Here is a 24,035-nt window from a genome sequence, read left to right on the forward strand (position 1 = left end):
CGACTGCAGCAGAGGAGGAGGACATTCGTCCCATTGTGTAAATTCTGGCTTTTGGAATAGGAATTCAGCTAATTCAACAGCCCCACCTTTTCTCTACAGCTATTTATATTTTTATTGTCTCTCCTCATTTCTCCTGTTAAAGTGAAACCCCACAAACACCTGCTTTAACTATGCGCTGGCACCTTTTCGACCAATAGGGCAATTTCAGCAGCTTTGGGGTTAGAAACCACGCATCAATAAAGAGTGAGACCTTAAATCAGCACCTACGACCACTCAGCTGTGATGCCGAGCTCAGGATGTTACTGCCCATTGCTTTGCCCGTTATTTCTACTCAAATAAAACAGAAGCAAAGCAGCAGCGACATGTCACAAGGCCCCACAAGCCTCCTCCGTCACTCCATAAGATCATGGCGGATCCCCAGCAACAACACCCGATCCTGAGAGCCATTCATTCCCTTAAGAGTCCAAAAATCAGGAGAGTTTTAGGATGTTTTTTCTTCCATTGATCAGAGAGCTCTGTGAACACCTGGTTGAAATCAGCAGTAATGAGAAGCGCAATCGATAAGATTGGAACTTTCCTGGGGAAACCCCAGTGGATTTTAAAAGCATTGTTTTCACCACTCGGACACTATGATTGACCAACGATCCAATGCTTTTCACTCATTCATCAATAACATCATTCACAGTTTCCTCTTCTCAGATGCACCTCCTTCCAAAAATTGTGATCCATTTTACTCAGGATTTGTTTCTGGATTTAATGTTTAGCTGCTGTTAACAGCCGAACACGCTGACCAATTGCACCACAGAGACTGCTGTGGATTTAACCTAGGGTGTTAGCGAGTTGAAGCTTCAGATTTCTGCTACTGGAATGCCAATTGTTTTCTATCAGTTTACCTTTTCCAAGATAAAGTTTGGGACACTCATTATGGCTACATGGAAACAGTCTGATCCCACCCACTGCAGGCACATCCATGTCACCAGGAACCAGTTCTCCGACAACCAGTGCTGTCTCCTTTCAAGCCTTTCGGTGTCTTGTCTATTACCAAGTATTCTGATTGTCCCGAAGCCAATATTAGGTTTGAATTCCTGATGTGCAGAATCCTTTCAATGTCTCACATCATTTAATTTCACTGATAATATCAGAGTCAATGTTCCAGCGTCTTAAAGAAGGGAAAGGTACCTTGACTGTCTCTTGTCAGTCAGACAGTTCACCCTTCATTCGCCTTGGATTCCATTCCTCAAAAAATTTCTTCTTGAGTTCCCTGACGACATCTGGCAGCATCTTTGGATCAAGAGGCATAATGCAGTGCCGTTCTGATGAAAACCATGTTTCTCTCTCCACAGACGCTACCAGATCTGCTGAGAATTCCAGTGTTTTCTGTTTTTTATTTCAGATAGCCAGCATCTGCAGTATTTTGCTTTTGTTTACTTGATTAATGAAACATATGAGGTTCTGAGGGTACTTGACAGGGCGGATGTGGAGTGGATGTTACCCCTTGTGGAAGAATCTAGAGCTAGAGATAGCTGTTTAAAAATAAGGGGTCACCCATTTAAAACGGAGATGAGGTGAATTTCCTTTTCCTCAGAGGGTCGTGAGTCTTTGGAACTCTCTTCCTGAAAAGGCTGTGGAAGCAAAGTCTTTGAATATTTTTAAGGCAGAGGTGGATATATTCTTGGTAAGCAAGGGGGTGATAGGTTATTGGGGTTAGATTGGGTACAGGTTTCAGGTTACTATCAGATCAGCCATGATCTTATTGAATGATGGAGCAGGCTTGAGGGGCCTAATGGCCTACTCCTGCTCCTTGTTCTTTTGTAGTGCTAAGAATGTGGATCCCATTAGCAGTAGAGTTCGAGGTCCATGTCTGAGCTGAAAACGTAGAGGTAAACTAACACTGTAAACAAATTGTTCACTAGCTGGGAAAGGAAAGGGATTCGCTCCATCATCCCATTTACTGACACAGCAACACATTCTCATTCAGATGCTTCAGGTGTACAAAGGGCTTTATTCAGTTTGCCCACATGTCAACATTTCAACTTTAAAAGTTTAAATGGTTTGATCCATAATCAGAGCATTGCTACTGGCAAAACACTGTTTAAATGTTCCATATATAAGGGGGAAAAGTCACTAGCTTGTCCCATCTCCTGAGATTGCATTGAGTTCAGAACCATCTGTTGGGGTTTGTTCTGCTGCTCATAACATCCAGGAGAGAATTGTGGTGGAGCCTGGAGCGATATGGCCGTTGAATCAATTGATTTAACAATTTTATGTCTTGCCCCTATGGCACCGACCGTATTCTGATTGCAGGATTTCGACATTCTACAATTCGGTCTTTCAATGGCGGAGCGGCCACCCAGCTTTCACTGCGGGACAGAATGTACCCTATCCTCACAATTGAAGCTCCCTACGCATGCGCATTGCGGTCCTTTTACCAGCATGCGCAGTGCTGATCTGTGACAGAAGCTGCTCCGAGCGGGTGAGAGAAAGTCGAGCGGAACAAACTAACAGTTTGTGGGTGTGTGAGGAGGAATGGAGCCAGCGGAGTGGGCAAGGAGGTTTCATAAAGACACAGTGCAGGTCACAGACCCCAAATAACAAGGTATCGGTCTTGTGTTTGCAGAGAACTGGCCCAAAAAGTCTGGATTTCTCCCTTCGCCAGGCCCGGGGTAACGGCCGCCATGTTTATAGGGGGCAATGTGCAGCAGGGCGCATGCGCGGCCATCCTAGTCCAGGTGGCAGGAGGAGAGAATGTTGTGAATTTCTATCCTGGACTGACAGGGATGGATTTTGGAAACTCCTTTTACAGAGGGTGAGAAGGGGAGGATTTACACACCACAAACTCAAACCAAGAGAAACATTTGTTCTTTCTGAATTTCTGTGCTGGACTGACAGTGATGGATTTTGGAAACTCCTTTTGCAAGGGTTTAGAGGATTCACACAGAGCAATTTCAAAGCAGGAGAAATATTTGTGTGTTCTCAATTTCTACTCTGGACTGACAGTGATGGATTTTATAACTTCTTTTTACAGGTTAATGGAAGGATGTTGTCAGACAGGAAACTCAATTGAAACATCGTATCAGAGTCTGACAGAATCACTCGATTCATCAGGACCTGGATATTATCAGACTTGGAATGTAAGCATTGAATTCCAGGTCATTACCACTCAATGTGTGAAATGTCTCCCTCACATCTCCCCTGTAGATCTTGCCCCAAATCTTAAATCTGTGTCTGTAATCCTTTTACGATCAGCGAATGGGAACAGCTTTTCTATAACTACCTATGTAAACCACTCATGATCTTGTACCCCTCTACCAAATCTCCCCTCAATCTACTTTGCTCCAAGGAGAACAACCCCAGTTTCTCCAACCTAACCTTACAACTAAAATCCCTCATCGAACTATTCTGGTAAATCTCCTCAGCCCCCTCTCAAGAACAGTCACATCCTTCATAATGTGTGGTGATCACTGGTTTGTACATACCCAGATGTTCTGTGTTTTAATACTGGGTGTGTTTTAACTATGTTTCATACTCTACTGTAACTTCTGCCGACTCTGTCTAAACAAGGTTTCCACTGCTGTCCACCCCCTCACCACGTGCTGCTGGCTTCCCAGCTTTACCTTCCCACAGTATGTTTCATAGTCAGGAATTGTTTTTCCTGTGTTATAGTCAATTTCTCTCCCGCTCTGAGCTAATATTGACTATCACATACTGTCCACCCTGAAACGTTAATTAATTGATTCTATTGTGTGACAGAATGCTCCAAGGTGTTTCACGGGAGTGTTATAAAGCAACATTTGACACTGAGCCACATGAAGAAATATCAGGGCAGATGGACAAAGGTCTACAAAAAGAGGTAGGTTTTAAGGATTATCTTAAAGGAGGAAAGAGAGATTTAGGGGGGAAATTCCAGAGCTTGTGGCTTTGGCAGCTAAAGGGGAGACACCAAAGTTGGAGCAGTTAAAATCAGGAATGCTGTTGACGTCCGAATTAGAGAAGTGTAGATATATCGGAGGGTTGTGAGGCTGGAGGAGATAGGGAAGGAAAGACCTTTCATGAATTTAAACTAAGGATGAGAAATTTTAAATTGAGGTTCTCCTTAACCCAGAGCCTTTGTAAGTCAGTGAGTATAGGGGTGATGGGTGAACAAGACCTGGTGCGAGTAAGCAGAGTTCTGGATTACAGGGGTGCTGAATGTGGGAAGCCAGCCAGGAGTTGAGTCTAGAGGGAACAAAGGAATGGATGACAGGCTTAGCAATTACATAAAGGGATATGGGGATAATGTGGGGTAAAAGACATTGATTGGATTGAACGGTAGAGCAGGTTCGATGGGCTGAATGGCCTATTCCTATTCCTATCAACCGTCTGGTTCAGTCTCAGTCTGTTCCCGGGAGAGGGATGGAGTTGGTGTCTAGGGAGTGGAGGTTTTAGCTGGGACTGAAGACAATGGCTTCAGTCTTCCCAGTAATTAAATGAAGGAACTTTCTGCTCATCAAATATAGCATGTCAGACAAGTTAGGATGGTGTGTGACTTGCAGGGGAACTTGGAGGTGATGGTGTGTCACATACACCTGCTACCCTGGTCCTTCCAGGGGGTGGAGGTTGAGGTTTCTGGAAATTTTGTCAAAGTTTTTGTTGTGTTGTTGATATCCCTTCACCCCCTGCCCCTCCCACCTCTCTCTCCCTCTCCTCCCTTTTGGACCAGAGTCTTGTGTAGGCCCAGAGCGGGTGGCAGGTTCCCTCCCCTGAAGGACATTAGTGAACCAGTTGGGTTTTTATGACAATCCAGCAGTTTTCATGGTCACTTTTTCCTCGTACCGGCCCCACAAATTCCCAGATTCATTCAGCTCAATTTCACAACCTGTCTTTGTGTTTTTGTGGGTTCTCTCTCACTCCCTTTTTTCTGTTTTAAATCAATTTCACAGGGTATTAGAAGGGGAGGATTTACAGTCAGGAAACTGAAATCAAACATCACATCAGGCTTTGATGGAGTCGCCCATTCTATCGTAACCTGAATATCATTGGATTTTGAACATGGAGGGAAAAAGCACTGTTCACAGTGGGGAGAAACCGAACACGTGTTCTGTGTGTGGATGAGGCTTCAGCCGATCATCTGACCTGTCAAAACATAAGCGCAGTCACAATGGGGAGAAACCATGGAAATGTGGGGATTGTGGGAAGGGATTCAATTACCCTTCCCTGCTGGAAATTCATAGGCGCAGTCATACTGGAGAGAAGCCATTCACCTGTTCCAAGTGCTGGAAGGGATTCACTCGGTTGTCCCACCTGTTGACTCACAAGCGAGTTCACACTGGGGAAAGACCTTTCACCTGCTCTGAGTGTGGGAAGGGATTTACAGATTCATCCAACCTGCTGACACACCAGCGAGTTCACACTGAGGAGAGACCTTTTAAATGTCCAGACTGTGGGAAATGCTGCATAAGTTCTGGGAATCTGATGTCCCATCAACGTCTTCAAACTGACGAGAGACCGTTCAGGTGCTCTCACTGTGGGACCGGGTTCAGATGGTCATCTCACCTCACTGAACACCAGCGCAGTCACACTGGGGAGAGGCCGTTCACCTGCTCAGAATGTGGGAAGGAATTCACTCAGTCATCCCACCTGCTGACACAGCAGCGAGTTTACACTGGGGAGAGACCGTTCACCTGCTCCAATTGTGGGAAGGGATTCACTCAGTCATCCCACCTGCTGAGACACCAGCGGGTTCACAAGTAACTACAGTGATTGGATGTTGTTGTGAAATTCCATCCGGGACTAACCATGTTCATTTGGGGCTGTTTCTGCTGATGTTAGTAAACTACAGCCCAGTTATAGTGGTTGATATTCTGGATAAAAGTCAGATAAATCAGCTTTATGTTCAACTCACCATGTGTCAAGTCTTTTTAATACCTCAAACACAAGTTAATTCCTTTTGAAGGGCTCTCCCTCTCCCCTGTCTCCTCCATCCTCACCTCCAACAACAAGTGTGAGGAGCTCATGGAGCTTCTTTGTCACTAAGATTGAGACAATCCGATCAGCTGCCTCTGCTGCTTCCCTCCCTCCCACTAGCCCACCGGGACAAACTGTCTCTAAAGTTTCCTCTTGTCTGAGCCCTGAACCCACATCTTTCTCCAGTTTCTCTCCCATCTCCCCTCATTCTTTCTAAGCAAAAGATAGAGAGCTATTCCTATAATATTCAATACATTTCTGAAGATTTTATAAGGTTAATTAGACAGTGATTTCTTACAGATCTCCCCACCTTGAAAAGGGAATATCCTGATTGACTTCTCACAACTGATTTCTGACTAACCTATTTCTAAGCTCCGAGCTTGTTTTCCTAATTTCTTGAAGACAAACTGTAGATAACATACTAAAACTGCCAGAATGATCAGAATCAGCAACACAAATCCTTGAGCTGCCACCAAGAATAAATGTCAAAATGTGATAACTATCGACTTAGATTCATCCTCCCCACCTGCTGATCATCCCACACAATTCTACATTTTTAGCATGTGGTAAATACATCTGGTTCAAACAAAAGTTCATGCACGGACTTTAAAGATTCTCCATCTCTCTGTTCACCTCCATTCACCTTGTGGATATTTTCTAAATCCAGATTCTATTTCCCCCTTCACTTTAACTTTAGTCCCTCTGATAGGTACCAGTGTGTTTAATTCAATGCTGATTGTTTTGTAGTTAGTTTCACTATGGAGTGTGTGTTAATGTCTTGATGATTTAAAATGTCTCATTCAATTTTCCACAATAATCACTTCATGTTGTTCTGTTGTCGAGTAGCTGAGCATGTCTGGGACCTGTTCTTCAGTGTAGGGTCACCATGCATTTCCACATGTTAATTACACCACTTGGAACATATCACATCTGCACAGTCACGCTGTATCCCAATATCATGCTGCATGTGCCAACCTATGCAAGTTACTCTTGGTCTTTCAGGTCATCTTATCAAAATATCAATGTGGTGTCTGCCTGAAGATCTTTGCTGATCTACCCCTGCATGGTTCTGGAGTCTCAGATAGTGGCCAGACTCTCAAATTAAGTTTCTTTTAAAATACAGAGACAAGGACACAAACATCACCAAGAGAAATCTCTGTTTACTGGTCTCATCTACACTTCCCTGACTTTCACTAGAATGTACATGTACATTAGATTGAACTATTCCATTGAACTATACCCAAGTGAATTATACCATTTCCCAATTGGTGGTGTGATTTTTCTCTATCTTTTATTCTAAATATGTCATTCCATGAATTACCATTCGATTTCATTCAGGAAAACTCAAGGAACTTTACTGTCCCATTTAATACTCTCATATTATGGTGTTTGTAGATCAGAGACACAAGTACAGATACTTGCAATCAGATTGCAGATCACTCCCATATCTCCTGTTCTCAGACACTTTGTCTTGAACAATAACAAATAGGATGAAGCCAAATCTTTAAAAAGCAAAGTCTTTAGTTTAAATTGTCACCGTGCTGTCAGTGGAAAGGGTTAATTTCTCAGCTTGTTAGCAAAGGGGCTGAAGAAACATTCTCAAATGTGCACACTTGTGACAACTTTATATAACGTCATTTTCAGATCAAGGATGAACCAAACCCGATTTCAATCTTTATTTTTCCAATTCTCTTGATATTTTTCTCAGCTTTTCCAAAATGTTATTATTTTCTTCTTCCCCCAGGCACCTTTCCAAATGACGGTAATAAAACTGAAGAAAAATAAAACTGAAAAAGTTCACTTTCACAGGCAAAAGGAGCTTCAACCTTCTGAGACTGAAAAGAGTTAAAGAGGGTGGAGCTTCCCACAGCTTGTGAGCTCCGGAACAGAACCTCAAGGCTGAAGCTTATCTTTAGGGAATCCAACTTTTCAATGTCTTTTACAATGGTACAAGTTCATTGTGATTCATACTTAAAGGTTTACTTTCACTCAGTCATTATAACCTTTCACTTTTCTCAGCACAGAAGCTGGCAGCATTTTAGATTCAATCCCAATTGTAAACTTCTCTTGTAGCTGGCGTATGGAGAAGATCATGTCCACTGTAGATCTGCCAGCACAGAAACCGCACTGTGCTTCTGGATACACTCGGTCTGCAAGTAGATGGAGTCTTTTAAGCCTGACCCTAGTGAAGGTCGTCCCTGTGATACTGAGGAGTGAGATGTCCCTGTAGTTGTTGCAATCTCCTCTGTCACCTTTCATTTTGTATAATGTGATCATTCTTCAATCACACACGTGTCATGTGGAAAGGATCCTACATCCCAACAGAGAAGGAGGTGGTCATGAAGCTGTGATATTAGATGGGACTTTCTGGGCTTGAGCAATTCAGCTGGAATTCCATCCTTGCCGGGTGTCTTTCTGCTTGCTAAACAATTAATGGCCTTTTTGAGTTCAAATGATGAGGGTCCTCATCCAACTCAAACCATGACAGGAAGCTGCAGGGACTGGGAAGTATCTGTCTCATGAGAGTACAGCTCATAGTTCAGTTCAACCCAGCGAGACATCTGTTTACTTCTGTCAGTGAGAACTTCACCATCTGCTGATTTCAGGGGGTAACTTTGGTGATGGTCAGACCAAGCGCCCACCTGATCCCATCATACACAGCACGCAGATTTCCATTGTCACAGGCAGTTTGGATTTCTTGACATGGGCGATCCAGTGTTTATTTGCACAGTAGCTCCCTGTCTTTTACACAACTGTCTCAGCTACTTTCAAGTTACACTGTGCTCTAGCTGTTGGGTTTATGTTGTAATCGGGTAGGCTTTGCTTTTTGCTTCAATGACAGATTCATCTCTGCTGAGTAGGTCTCAAACCAGTCTTTGTTGTGGTTCCACCTTTCCCAAATGTTGCTACTGCTGTGTCAGAAATGATTGAACTCAGCCACTTCCAAGATTCAGCAATATCAACATTGACTGATGAAGCTTTCATTGATGAGCCTATAAAATACTTCACTATTTTGTTTATCTTCCTTGATAATTTAATTACATAACAGAGGTGTCACTGTGAGTAATGTGCAAGTGAGTCAGAATTGTCAGCAAGGATTAATCAGCACTTTCTAATTGGAGATGTTAATCAGTGGAACCTTTCAGACACTGAATTGTAGAGTTCGTACCAAAGATCAATTTAGGATTGAAGTAATAGTTCCTAATTTTGTTGTAATTTAGTTCCGGTTGAGAACTCTTGAATTAGGATCACAGATGGTGCTTTTAAAAAGGGGCACTGCAGTCCAGAAAATCAGTGACAGCTCCAGAATATTAAACTCCAGCCAGTTAAACGGCTGTTAACATCAGCAGGAACAAACATAATTATTGTCAGACTATCAATCCTGGACGTGGTTAACAGCAGCAGAAACTGCAGAATCCAACCCTGCAGTCATTTATGAATTTACTGGTGAGTCTGCAGGTTGGAGGACCTTGTGAATCCCTTTCCACACACACAGCAGGTGAACGGTCTCTCCTCAATGTGAATTCGCTGGTGTACAGTCAGCTTAGATGACTGTCTGAAACTCTTTCCACAGATATTTCAGCTGAATGGGCTCTTCTCAGTGTGAATTTGTTGGTGTAACTGGAGGCTGGATAACCGAGCAATTCCCTTCCCACACACGGAGCAGGTGAATGGTCTCTCCCCAGTGTGAGTGCGCTGGTGTACAGTGAGGGCAGAAGAATGCTTGAACCTCTTTCCACAGGAAGTGCAGCTGAACGGCTTCTCCTCAGTGTGAATTCGCTGGTATTCAATGAGGACAGATGACTGTCTGAAACTCTTTCCACAGGTACTGCAGCTGAATGGACTCTCCTCAGTATGAATTCGTTGGTGTAACTGGAGGCTGAATAATCGAGCAAATCCCTTCCCACACACGGAGCAGGTGAATGGTCTCTCCCCAGTGTGAAGCCGCTGGTGTCTAACCAGGTCAAATGACTGAGTGAATCCCTTCCCACACACAGAGCAGGTGATCGGTCTCTCCCCAGTGTGAGTACGTTGGTGTACAGCAAGTGTGGATGAATGCCCGAAACTCTTTCCACAGGAGGTGCAGCTGAAAGGCTTCTCCTCAGTATGAATTTGCTGGTGTGACAAAAGACTAGATGACCGAGTGAAACCTTCCCCACACACAGAGCAGGTAAACGGCTTTTCCCCAGTGTGAATGCGCTGGTGATTCAGCAGGCTGGCTGACTGAGTGAATCCCGACCCACACACAGAGCAGGTGAACTGGCTTTTCCCCAGTGTGAATGCGCTGGTGATTCAGCAGGCTGGCTGACTGAGTGAATCCCTTCCCACACATGGAGCAGGTGAACGGTCGCTCCCCAGTGTGAACTCGCTGGTGTGTAGTGAGGGTGGATGAATACCTGAACCTCTTCCCACAGTAAGTGCAGCTGAAGGGCCTCTCCTCAGTGTGAATTCTCTGGTGTAACATCAGGGAGGTTTTCTGAGTGAATCCCTTCCCACACTTGGAGCAGGTGAATGGCCTCTCCCCAGTGTGACTGCGTCGATGGTATTCCAGCCGGGATGGATAAATGAATCCTTTACCACAGTCCTCACATTTCCAAGGTTTTTCCATGGTGCCAATGTCTTTGTGTTTCTACAGTTGAGCCGATCAATTGGAACCTTGTCCACACACAGAACAGGTGACAGTTTCTCTCTGCTGTGAATGGTGTGATGTTTGTCCAGGCTGTGTAACTGGTTAAAGCTCCTTCCACAGTCAGTGTGCTGAAACACTCTCACTCGGGTATATGTGTCTCGATGCTTGTCCAGTCACATTTGTGTTTCAATTATTTTCTTGGAGACAAAACGGACGAACATTTTCCCTTCCACCTTCAAAGGTTCATGGTACTCAGGTTCTAGATAACCGGTAGACTTAACCAAGATATTTAGTTTCAGTGCACATCTCCAGATCCTTCATTTCTAAGACCTGTAAAGAGAGGTTACAAAAGTAATCACTGTAAGTACAGCATAGGAATTCAGAGCAGACAATTCTTGTTTTTACTTTCTCATTTCCCAAAGCTGCGAACCCTTGGCCCAAACACACTCCCATTTTCTGTGCTAAATTCCAAAATCATCATACCATCTCCCCCATATATTTCCTCCACTCCCAGTTTTCTCCCTCCATCTGCTCTGGTTCAGTTCAGTTCTCAAACCCCTGTGTGCAGAGTGAGAATAAAATCAATAAACTTTTCTCCTGGTCACTGGGACCCTGAAGCCCCGCCTACTCTTGTTTCACCAGGATAGCCGGGCATGCGCAAAGCTCGCTGCTGAAGCAAGATGGTGGCCATTATACTGGGCCTGTCGGGGTGAAAAGCCCAAGGTTCTTATTGGTAGTTTCCTGCCTCCAGCAGGTGTTTCTGAATCCTCACCACCCACATCCTAGGGTTTCTGCACTGCTTTTGCTCCAGCTCAGAATGACTGGGGAGTGATTGACGGCATCTCTGGCTCCAGCCTCCCCAGCTGCACTGGAGAGGTGCAAAGGAGATTCACCAGGATGTAGCCTGGGCCGGAGAGTTTCAGCTATGAAGAGAGACTGGATAGGCTGGGGTTGTGTTACTTAGAGCAGAGAAGGCTGAAGGGGGACCTGATAGAGGTATACAAAATTATGAAGGGCATAAATAGGGTGGAAATGAAGAAGCATTTCCCCTTAGCAGGGTTGTCAATAACCAGGGATCATCGATTTAAGGTAAGGGGCAGGAGGTTTAGAGGTCATTTGAGGGTTTTTTTTTTCACCTGGAGGATGGCAGGAGACTGGAACTCACTGCCTGAGGGGGTGCTGGAGGCAACAACATTTGAGAAGATTTAGATGAACACCTGAAACGCCACAGTTTACAGGGTTAGGGGCCAAGTGCTGGAAAATGGGATGAGAATAGACAGGTGCTCGATGGCCGGCACAGACACGATGGGCCGAAGGGCCTGTTTCTCTGCTGTTTCTCTCTGTGACTCTCCGGCCAGTAGGAAGGGGTGGGGCTGGAGGACCGAGCGGCAGCGGCTGGTCCTCCAGCCAATCGGAGTGAATGAGGGGCGGGGGCTAAGCCCTCTATTGGTGCGCATGCGCTCCGCCGCACACTGACCCCTATAAAGATGGCGGCCGTTGACCCCCGGGCAAATCAGCGGGAAAACCCCGAGCAGCTGCCGCCGGTTCAAACCCGGACCCAGGATCTTCTTACTGGGGCTTTGGGGTCTACACCGGGTGTTTGTGAATCCTCCTGTCTAACCCAGCCGCCGGAGCCCTCCCCGCTCACCCGATAAACAGCCGCCGCCCCGGAGTTGGTTATTGGGGTTTGGCGGCTCCACTGGGTGTTTGTGAGGTCTCCCCAGCCACTCTGCCACCTCCATCCCTCTTACAATCGGCCGTTTCCCCTAGTTGCGGAGTCGAGATAACCGCCTCCCCGCAGCTGCAATATCCAGACTGCGCATGCGCTAGCCAGAACTTTGTACTGCGCATGCTCCATTCACAACCCACCATTGCACCTGCGCGAGGAGCCCCTGTGATTGAGATAGGGCACATTCTATCCCGCAGCGAATGCTGGGTAAGAGCCGAGGCATGGAAAAGGCAACATGTTAAAGACAGAATTATGTTTTCTACTCCGTTTACAATTGGAGCCGTGGAGATAATGTACAGAATGATTAAATAATTTGTTCCAGCACCCAAAGTGCATGAAACCTCCACTTCTGTTCTAGGAGTAATCAACAGCAGAACAAACCCCAACAGTTGGATGTGAACCCTTTGGAGTCTCGGCAGCTAGAATGAACAAGTGATTTCAAAAAAATAATTGTATACATTGTTCTATTGGCTTCATTGTCTTCGAATCACAAAGCATAATTTTCAATTCAACCACGTGGCCTTTCAATGGCAGTGATCCTACCCAGCCTTCGCTGCAGGGTAGAATGTGCCCTATCCTCACTGCAGGATTTCCCCGTGCAGGCGCAGTACCGGACTCTGCCAGGAGCATGCGCATTGCGGGCTCTAATTTAAGCTGAGCAACAGGAGTGAATGGAGACGGTGGGTGGGGAGGAATGGAGGCGGCCGAGTAGGTGGGGAAAATGGCGGCAGCTGAGTGGATGAGGCTTCACAAATACCCAGTGGAATCCTCAATCTCTTAATAAGAAACTCCCCGTCCCGGGGTTGCACCAAGCGGTGTGGCGGCTGTTTATTGGGTGAGAAACTGCCCAGTGAGCGGGGAGGGATGGAGCCGGCAGCTGGGTTAGATATAGAGTGTCGGGGAGGCAGATTCAGTCATGGATTTCAAAAAGGAATTGGACCATAACCTGCAGCATGTCCAGGGAAAGGGCAGAAGAATTGGTTCCAGAAGAATAAGAGGTCCCCCATTTCAGACAAAGATGAAGAGGTTTTTTTTTGTTTTCTCAGAGGGTCGTTAGTGTGAGGAATGTTCCCCAGAAGGCAATGGAGGCTGTGTTATTGAGTTTATTCAAGGCAGAATTAGACAGATTTTTGATAGACAAGCGAATCAAGGCTTATGGGTGGCAGCGGGGGTTGGGGGTGGTGGTGGTAATGGACAGACAGGAAAGTGGAGTTGAGACCACAACCAGATCAGCCATGATCTTATTGAATGGCGGAGCAGGGTCAAAGAGCTGATGGCCACCTCCATCTGTGGCGTTACCCTGGCTCTGATTTCATGGTACTGTGAGGGCCTTGAGCTATAAAATGGTCTATTCCTGTCCCTAGTTGTTATGATCTAATTCAGAACCGATACCACTCAAGTCAATGGTAACTATCATATTGCCAGCAGTAGCGTGTGCGACTGGTCCAAGGCTGGATTTAGGCTGCAGTCTCTATCGAGTCATGGATTTGAATCTCATCCCTGCCAAAGTTTCTGGTGGTTCGTCCTTTCAAATGTTTCATCAAATCCCGTGGGATAAGCTCGGGGCATTGACATATGAAGTGGTTTGTCTTGGTAGCGAGAGCAAGGGAGGCTGTAGGAATTGCAAGGTGAATGGGAATAGGTGGGGCTGAATGCTCTCAGTTTCTGCTGTAACATTTCCATGATTTTACATGAACAACATTTTTCCAGTTTGAGATCTCCAGTCATAGCTGAGTGATTAAGGCCATGGATTGGAACTCCACTGGGATCTGCCCATGCAGGTTTGCATCCTGCCGATTGCACTGCTCAGTGTTCCTTCCTTTTGGAACCTCCAGGATTAGTTATTGCTAAGTGGAGTCAGAACCTTCCGGACACTCCCGTCTGTTTTTCCTGCTTCACTTCTGTGTTCCTTCTTTCCTGTTTATCTCTAAGCATTCACAGAATCTGCAGTCAATATTGGAACAAAGCTGAGTTAATTAGTGGCATCCTTTTTCCTGAGAGTTTGCCTCTCCTTAGAGACAAACCCTTTCCCGCTGTCACTCTCGGTGTATATGTCTGTGTGTGTCAATGTGGTTCAGTTACTGAGGGGCAAGCACATTTTTACTACTGCAAACTTTATTCAATTTCATTATATATCTTAATGGTAAATGGTACAGAGAATAACAACAGGTGTAAAAGTTGAAGGAGGAGATTGACGCTTTCTGTGTTTATTTAAGTGGAGACTGCTTATTGATTCAGTGCCCATACATTTCACAGCGGAGGAAGATTGAAATATTCACTGTGCAACATTTAAACAGACAGTGGATGCATGCGGTGTGATGGTGGGTTCCAGTTCGGTATATGCAATCAGAGAATCAATTTCTATTCGTAGTTTTTTGCCCAATCTTTCTAATAGGTTGGATGTTATGCACATTTGTGTTCAATTTTCTCGATTTATTTGAAATGAATATTCATAAATCTATTTGTGTGGGAACTTACTGAATAACAGCAGAACTGGCAAAGTTTGGACAATATTTCCTTGTAGCCAAAGGACACAAAGCAGAATTGTGCTGGTAATATAAGTAGAAGCGGGGAGAGAGGGAGTCTACTTGATCCTAGGTGGTCTTAAACCATTAAACCTTCAGTTGGAAGCTAATTTCGTTCAAAGAGTATGCTGTAGAAACACCCTAATGGTTCAGATTCTGGGCTTTCACCGCTTGGGTTCCATTCCTTGTCTCGATATTGTGCAAAATGTAACTAGCAGCCAATTTATCGTTTGAAATACAATCATATTAAACTCGAAACCTTAACCCTGTTTCTCCCTTCATATTTGCTGTCAGACCTGTTGAGAACTTCCAGCACTTTCTGTTTTTATTATAACATGAATTATTGTCTTTATCATGAACACAAGAAATAGGAGCAGGAGTAGGTTACACGGCCCTTTGAGCTTGTTCCATCATTCAATTCAATCATGGCTGATCTTCAGCTTCAACTCCATTATCCTGCCCATTCTGCATATCCCTTAATTCCCCGAGAGACCAAACATCTGTCCATCCCAGCCTTAAATGGATTCAATGATGGAGCATCCACAACCCTCTGGGTAGAGAATTCAAAGATTCACAACCCTTTGGGTGAAGTAATTTCTCCTCATCTCAGCCCTAAATTATTTGGCCTTTACCCAGAGACTGTATCCCAGTGTTTTAGATTCCCCGACCAGGGGAAACAATCTCTCTGTGTCCACCCTATCAAGCCCTCTCAGAATTTTACAGGTTTCAATGAGATTGTCTTTCATTCTTCTAAACTCCAGAGAATAAAAGCCCAATTTATTCAGCCTCTCATCATAGGACAGCCACCTCGTTCCAGAGACCAATTTAGTGAACCTTCCCTGCACTTCTCCACTGCCAGTACTTCCTTTTATAAATGTGGAGATGAAAACAGCACACGGGATTCTAGATGCAGCCTCACCAAAACCCTGTTACAAGACTTATTTATTCTTGCTCTCCAATCCCCTTGTAATAAAGGCCAACATGCCATTGACCTTCCTAATTTGTTGCTGCCCCTGCATGCTAACTTTCTACGTTCCTTGTACGAGCACAACCAGGTCTCTCTGAACTTAGACATTTTTCACCTTTCAAAAGCATTCTGTTGTTCTAATTATTACAATCAAGTGAACATGTTCGCAGCTGCCTACATTATACTCCATCTGCCATCTTGTTGGCCATTCACATGACTTTCCGATATCTTTTTAAGGTGACCTTGCTACCAAAATTCATAAATTTAAACTATAGGCCCTAGTGAGAATTGAACTCATGACCCCTTGTTTACAAGACCAGTGCTCTAACCACTGAGCTATGGAGCCAACTATCAGTGCACTGTCACAGCAAGTCTACTAGTAGAACGAGGAATAAGACAACGTTCTTTCTTTGCTGTAACTGTCTATAATTTTATCTCTCCCAGCAACATTTCCCAGTCATTCCGACATTTTATTACACACAATGGGGAATGTACTTTCTTACATTCTCGCTTTGGAAGTCAAGGCACTGAGCAATTTCAAAGTTTTTCTTTAATTCCAGCACAGGATTTGGAACCAGACCAGTTGAACGACACTTTATTGGCGCCAACCCTTCACTGCAGCTCACCCTTTAAAAACAGTGGCTGTCATTGCCCGAAGATGTCATTTATGATAACATTCTGTGGGAGAAACTTATCTCTGGTGAAAGTGTCTGAAAAATAGCGAATGTGGCGTAGGTAAAGCACGTTGCAAGAGTAATAGAGAACTTTCCTCGTGATTTAGAGGTAAGGATTCAGCCCTTTCACCGCCGTGGCCTGGACTCGATTCCCGGCCAGGCAATGAAGGTTTATTGATCTGGTACAAACTGTTAAAACAAGCCTGATTTAATTATTGATTGGAAATGGAAAAGGCACAACAGCTCCGCCCGAATCAGTGGAGTGAGAGTTGAAGTTTCACATCAGAGCTGCAAATGTCACACGTGGAACAGCTTCGAGAAGAAAGACAGTCCCTAATGTCCAAGGAATATCAGTTTGGACAATTTGTATTTGCACATTCATTCTCTCGATGTGTCCATTGCCTTAACTACTCGGCCACAAGGACCCGGTGTCTGTTTAAATGCTGCTCAGTGAAAATTTCAATCGCCCTCCCCTTTGTAGCATGTGGACACTGAGTAGCTGAACAGTCTCCACTCAGAAATACAGAAAGAAAATTCCTCTTGACCCTTTTAAACCTGTTTTTATTTTCTCTCTACGATGTTAATATGAAGCCACACAACTAAGGTGAATAAAGTGTGGTTTGGTAAAAATGGGGAACTGAAGCTCATTGACACACACAGGAACACACACTGACATGTACACCGAGAGTGACAGAGGCCTAAGGAGAGACAAACACCCAGAAAGAAAGGATGTCACCAAACTGGTTCAGTTTTGTTCCTTTTCTGTCTGCAGAATTCGCAAATCCTTGCAGATGAATGGAAATAAGAAAGCGCGGGAGTTTTTATTTGATTCTATTTACCCGATAACTATTATGTTGGCATCTGGTTAAAACCGGGAAAAATGAGAACAGCAGTCAGCAAACCAACATTGGGGAAACCCCGATGGATGTCAGGAACATCGCTCTCAAAACCGTCCGCGACTAATAGCCCTTACTTAGGGAAAACACTTTCATATCAAATCCAAGATGACTATAAAGTGAGTCGTTCGGCCCGTTGTGCCTGTGTTGGCCTCAAGAAGAGCAACTAAACCTATTCCACATACCGCCTTTCCCCCACACCAATTTCTATTTACATTGTCAATGTTCTTCCAGATATTTTATGAATAAAGTATATTTTTCAAAAAAAAATCTATTTACATTGTCTCTCCTCGTTTGCCCTGTCAAAATGAAGGACCACAACCCGCCCCCCACCCCCCGAATTGAACTGGACTTGTCTCTTGCTCACCCAAAGGGAATTCCTAATGTCCCCGAAAGTGGGAAACAGCTGAAAATTTGGGAGTGGTGGGCTTCGGACTCACTCCTCCAGAGACTGGAACCTGAATGCAGCTCTCCAGTTTGTAGAGAAAATGGAATTAGATTGTCGATATCAGCTCAGAAATAGCGATGACCTGCTTGATCAGAATAAAGTTCTTTTGTAATTCGATATGAAATCAATTGCATAAATAAATAAAGATTTATCGAAAACTGTATGAGGAATCCTAGTCCAACTCTTCGTGTCATTGGGTCAGGGAAACTTTGATAACTAAGGAAAACTGTGCATGGATTCTGCAGAAACTCCTTCTTCAAGCGAGAAATGGAGAATGATTGAAAGGGGGAAAAATCAGGTTTAAGTAAAGAGAGAAGGAATTTGAGACGAATTGGTTAGCTCTTTAAAAATAGCTGGCACAGATATGATGGGGTGAAGATATGATGCTACGAGTCGGCATGACTCTGAAGAAGAGACATACGGACTCAGAACGTTAACTCAGCTTCTCTCTCCACATATGTTGCCAGACCTGCTGAGTTTTTCCAGCATTTTATGTTTTAAGTTCATATTTCCAGCATCTACAATATTTTGCTTCCATCTTATGGCCTCTTACTGCGCTGTGCCATTTGATGATGACCTTGTTGATCAGTCTGTCTCCAGCATTCCTAATGAGAACAGCCGAATTCCATTTCTTCAAAACAAAGACCCAAAGTGCTGCTGCATGACGTCACCGTTTAACATTCCAGACAGCTCCATTGGGCTCTTTACAGCGCAGGGTTTGTGCAGGACAGTGGGGGGTCATGGTCATTTCACATGTGGCAGAGCGGTTTGAAGCTGGGCAAGAGTATGATCCAAACTTGTTCATTTAAGTGTGAGTGAATGTTCAATAATTTACATTTGTTGTTAAAAATTAACACATGAGTTCGAACCTTTGCTGCCTAAGGATTTATCATTTTAAATAGGAGAAAACCCACCCAAACACATCCGTATTTTCTTATTCATTTGTGAGCATTCAGGAGATGGCCTATTGGCATTGTCATTGAGCTAGAAATCAAGAGGGGAAAGCAAAATACTGTGGATGTCGGGAAATCTGAAGTGAAAACAGAAAACGCTGGAAAAAGTTCAGCATGTCTGGCAATATTTCTGGAGAGAGAAATAGAGTTAATGTTTCAATTCCATGTGACTCTTCTTTGGAGTTCTTTGAAAGCAGCACACAGGGCCGAATGGCCTCTTTCTTTGCTGTAACTTTCTGTAATTTGATATTTCCCAACACCACTTCTTTCACACTCATTCTGCCATTTTATAATCCGCTCTTGCGATTGGGTTCAAAGCTCAACTACGTGCACAAGACTGGAAGGAGTCTGCAACTGTGGATAATCGGCACTGTGCACATTCCTGTCATGAGTATCTGGGAGAATCAGGAAGATGAGATCCCAGATTATCTTTACCATGTCATCTGCAAACTCATTCTTTCTAAAATCCTTGGGTCCCATATTCTCTATCCCTGATTTCCAGGATAGGCTTAGGTTCATGAACTGACTGTGCCTGCATCAAGCAGCTAATTGACCTGGGAGCTGGACGGGCAGAGGGAGCTGGAGGCGAGAAAGGGACAGAAGCAGAAACAAATGTGACATGAAAGTGTTTAGAATTGGATGTGTCTCTGTTACTTTCAGTGATAAATTTCTGCCGTATGTTCCCTTGTCAGTTTCACAGGAGCTGCAGTAATGATGTTGGTGGGTCTTGGAAATTGAAAGTTGTACATGAGCAGCTTGTGGGGCTATTTCACCTCACTGTCAATTTCAGGTTCCAGCTTACAGAAACCGTTGTTCTCATTGACTGAAGAATTCATTCTATTCAAAATAGAAACAGGGATAAAAGCAGCGTCAATAAACCAAACTGAAATAAGTTTAGCAGTTTCCCTGGTGGTCTAGTAGTCAGGATTTGCTGCTTTCACAGCCAGGGTTTGATTCCCGGTTAGGGAATGCAAATTTATTGAGCTTGTGGAATTGTCAAAATGAGTATTAATTACTTATTGATTGAAAATATTTAGCAGCTCCACCAGAATCAGTTGAAGTTTCGCCTCAGAGCTGGAAATATCACACTTGGAACAGGCCGGGAACAAAGACAGAAGCAGAGTGAAAGAAGGGCAAAAGAAGGGCTGGTTGCAAAGCATTGGCCAGAGGGATGGTGGTGCCAGGCAAAATATGGGTGGGAGAAGGGCAAATTTTGGTGCCTACTGTTTGCATTGACAAAAATATCACACCTGATGGATCAACCAATCACAACTGTTCTTTAAAAGCAGCACATCTGCTCATCGAGGCCGAATGACCTCTTTCTATGCTGTAACTTTCTATAATTTTATGTTTCCCAACAGCACGGGTGCTTACAGTCATTCTGCCATTTTATAACGCACTCGAGCGAGATCTACTTTATACCTTGCATTCGTCTCTTTTGAAACCAAAGCATGGAGCAAATTCAGCGAGATTCCTTGTCATTTATAGCAGGAGATTTGTCACGAGACTAATTGAACGACACATTAATGGTGCCAATCCTTCCCTGGAGTTCACTGCGTCCAAAGAGCACTGTTACCATCAGCCTGTTATGTAACTTCTTGCAGTATATCTGCTGAACAATATAAGCTTATCACGGCTCTGCTTTCTTCACATTGAAATCCAGTGTGAAAATACGAAGTATTTCAAAGCTGAACAATGTAGACAAGACTGGAAGGAGAATGTGACTGTGGATAATCGGCACTGTGCACATTCCTGTGATCAGTACCTGGGGGAATCAGGAAGATCCTGGTGTCTCTTTAGCCTGTTATCTGTAAACCGATCACATTGTGCATTACAAAAACAGAAACAGAAATACCTGGAAAAACTCAGTAGGTCTAGCAGCATCGGCAGAGAAGAGTACAGTTGACGTTTCGAGTCCTCATGACCCTTCAACAGAATGAATGGTTCTGTTGAAAGGTCATGAGGACTCAAAACGTCAACTGTACTCTTCTCCACCGATGCTGCTAGACCTGCTGAGTTTTTCCAGATATTTCTGTTTCTGTTTTCGTTTTGGACTTCCAGCATACGTGGTTTTTTGTTTTTTACATTGTGTATTATGTTTGCACCAACTGACTGTGTGTGGTCAAACAGCTCCTGGGAGGGTGGAGAGGTGAAATACCGCACACATCTGCTCAAACTGTGAGCTGGCACCTTTTCGACCAACAGCACAATTTTAGCAGCAGTGGAATTACAAACCACGTCTCAATAAAGAGTGAAACCTTAAACTCAGCTGAATTACCGAGCTCAGGATGTTATTGCCCATTGCTTTGTCTGTTGTTGCATCTTAAAACAGAACAGGAGCAAAGCAGCAGGAATACTTCATAAGGCCCCACAAGCTTCCTCCGTCACTTAATAAGATCATGGCAGATCCCCAACCTCAACACCAATTTCTCACCCGAACCCGATCGCCCTTCATTCCCTTAGAGTCCAGAAATCAGGAGAATTTTGGATGTTTTTTCTTCCATTGATCCGGGAGTTCAGTGGACACCTGGTTGAAATCAGCAATAATAAGAAGAACATTCGGTAAGGTTTGAATTTACCTGCGGAGACTCCAATGGATTTTAGAACCATCCTTTTAACCACTCGGCTACGGTGATTGACCAAGGATCCAGTGCTTTTCACTCATTCATCAATTACACCATTCACAGCTTCCACTTCTCAGCTGCACCTCCTTCCAAACATTGTGATCCATTTTCCTCAGGATTTGTTTCTGGATTTAATGTTTAGCTGCTTTGTGACCTCATTTTGAAATCAGAATCGCTTCAATATCCAACACAATTTGAATTACAAACCTGACGGACAAACAATGGAAAACAAGTCATCCAGTAACACAAATCACATGATGCTCATTTTCAGATTCACAACAGTTAACTTTTCAATAAAATGAAGGAGTTTTACAGTGAAAACATTTAGAAAGTTGGTATGACTTTCATTTGTGACTTGCTCACTCTGGTATTCTGTAAATGCTGCTCGGAGGTTTAGTGAGCGTGATATAATCTACCTGTGTTTTCCTGAGCCTGTGCTCGGTGTATTGGGAGGTTTGGCCCTGGTTGGAGAATCTTGCGTTCCAGGGATGGGCAGTGACCCGCTGACTGAAGCTGCAGTCACTGCTTTCTGCTGGCAGCGGGTGATTGGAGAGTGCGGGGCCGGAATATTGCTGCTTTTCTGCTTTTCCCTGTCTCACTCACTGTGGAGCTGAGGAAGAGAGAATCATTGATGAGTTTGTTTCAATCCAATAGCTTCATAAATTTCCACAATATTGCAAGATATCGGTACATGGTATGTCTAATTGTTTTTTCATTATATTTGCAATTAATATTCGAAAAAAGGCACTTACCTGGGAGCTCACTTAATAACAGTGGAACTGGCAACATTTTGGGGGTCTTTCATTTCAGCGCAAGTAGCCAATGACAGGCCGGAACTGTGTGATAATCAATGCTGATGGGGAGAAAACAGTAAAGGCTTTGCCCCGAGTGGTCTCTAACTACCAACCTTTCGGTTAACAGCCGAAGGCGCTGATCAATTGCGCCACAGAGACTGATGCAGACGTCACCAACGGTATGAATGAGTTAATGCTTCAGATTGCTGCTACTGGAAAGACAATTATCTCTATCATTTTTACTCTTCCAAAATAAAGAGTAGGACATTCATTGTGGATACATGGAAACAGTCTGATACCATCCACTGCTGACACATCAATGTCACCGGGAACCAGCTCTCTTACAACCGGTGCCTTCTCTCTTCGAGCCTTGGCGTGTCTTGACTGTAACCAAGTATTCTGATTGTCCCGAAGCCGAAATTAGGTTTGAATTCCTGATGTGCAGTAACGAGAACCCTTTCAATGTCTCAAATCAGTTAATTTCACTGATAACATCAGAATCCATGTTCCAGCGTCTTAAAGAAGGGAAAGGTGCCTTGACTGTCCCTGGTCAGTCGGACAGTTCACCCTTCATTCTCCTCTCTGATTCTGGTTCCCAAAGAGTTTCTAAAGATTCACAAAGATGGAGACTGGGTTTTCTGTTTTGGTTCCTTCTCCATTTTCCCACCTGCCAACTGACAATATTTTCCAAAATCTCGTCTCAATCCTCTGCCTTACATCATGTCCAGGGATGAGGAAATTCAGTTTTGTGGAGAGATTATAGAGACCGGGATTGTTCTCTTTAGAGCAAAGAAGTTTAAATGGAGATTTCATTGAGCTGTTCAAAATGAGGTGGGTGGGGGCAGTGGGGACGGGCGGCTTAATGGTGCAGATAGGGAGAAACTGTTTCCACCGATGGGGGTCAGTAACCACAGGATTGGGATTTAAAGATAGTGAAGGAAAGACAGACTTGCCTTTATACAGCGCATTCCTGACCAGCGGATGTCTGAAACCACTTTCAAGCCAATTAAGCACTTTTTGAAATAAAAAACAGAAAATGCTTGAGAAACTCAGCAGGTTTTGCTTTCCACAGACGCTGTCAGACCTGCTGAGTTATACCTGCGTTTAATGTTTTTATTTCAGATTTCCAGTATTTTGCTTTTATTGAAGTACTTTCTGAAGGAGAGTCATTGTTCTCATGCAGGGAACACGGCAGCCAATCACTGCTCAGCGAACAGGGTGGAGGGTTTTGGAAATTGAAAGTTACGCATAAGGGACTATTTCATCTCACTGTCGGTTTCATGTTCCAGCTCACAGCAACTGTTGTTTTCATTGGCTGACGAAGTCGTTTATCTTGAACCTAAACAAGCAGTTTTGTGCTGAAAGAGATCTGAACTGAAAAACAATAGGCAAAAGCAGCGTAGATAAGCCGAATCGAAAAATATCGAAGCAGCTTCCCTGGTGGTCTAGTGGTTAGGATTTGGCGCTCTCACCGCCGCAGCCCGGGTTCGATTCCCGGTCAGGGAATGTTGATTTATTGTATTTGTTGAAACGAGTGTTGGTCACTCTGATTAAAACGCTTAAAAACTCCACCATAATCAGAGAAGTGAAAGTTGAAGTTTCGCCTCAGATTTGGAAAACATCACACTCGTGAGTGGCAGTGAAGGGAAGAGGAGAAGGGCTGTTTGCAAGGCACAGACCATAGAAATGTTGGTGTGAGGCAAAATATGGATGGGAGCAGTACGAATCTGGCTGCCTACTGTTTGCATTGGCACAAATATCATTCCTGATGGATCAACCAATCACTACTGCTCTTTGAAAGCAGCACGCCCGGCCGAATGGCCACTTTCTGTGCTGTGACTTTCTATAATTT

At 44.2% G+C, this 24,035-nt stretch overlaps 1 protein-coding gene and 2 non-coding genes across 3 annotated transcripts; 2 read left to right on the forward strand and 1 right to left on the reverse strand.

The window, feature by feature from the left end:
• The first annotated feature begins 3,806 nt into the window (after positions 1-3,806).
• On the forward strand, positions 3,807-5,896 carry LOC121293393 (zinc finger protein 239-like). The gene is made up of 2 exons (XM_041216426.1): positions 3,807-3,850; positions 5,100-5,896. Exons 1-2 carry the CDS (start codon positions 3,807-3,809, stop codon positions 5,728-5,730), a joined length of 675 nt encoding a protein of 224 aa, XP_041072360.1. The 3' UTR covers positions 5,731-5,896.
• A 10,171-nt stretch (positions 5,897-16,067) lies between these two features.
• On the reverse strand, positions 16,068-16,140 carry trnat-ugu. Its single transcript has one exon. It is a non-coding gene; the product is annotated as a tRNA-Thr (tRNA).
• A 7,477-nt stretch (positions 16,141-23,617) lies between these two features.
• Positions 23,618-23,689, forward strand: trnae-cuc. The gene has a single exon. It is a non-coding gene; the product is annotated as a tRNA-Glu (tRNA).
• Positions 23,690-24,035: the final 346 nt, after the last annotated feature.

Source organism: Carcharodon carcharias, chromosome 21 (assembly GCF_017639515.1).
Source record: "Carcharodon carcharias isolate sCarCar2 chromosome 21, sCarCar2.pri, whole genome shotgun sequence".
Classification (NCBI taxonomy): Eukaryota; Metazoa; Chordata; class Chondrichthyes; order Lamniformes; family Lamnidae; genus Carcharodon; species Carcharodon carcharias.

Coding starts and splice junctions, on each gene's coding strand:
- LOC121293393 (XM_041216426.1), top strand. CDS start 3,807: ATGAAGAAATATCAGGGCAGATGGACAAAGGTCTACAAAAAGAG. Junction 3,851..5,099: donor ACAAAGGTCTACAAAAAGAG/GTAGGTTTTAAG, acceptor ATGAGGCTTCAG/CCGATCATCTGACCTGTCAA.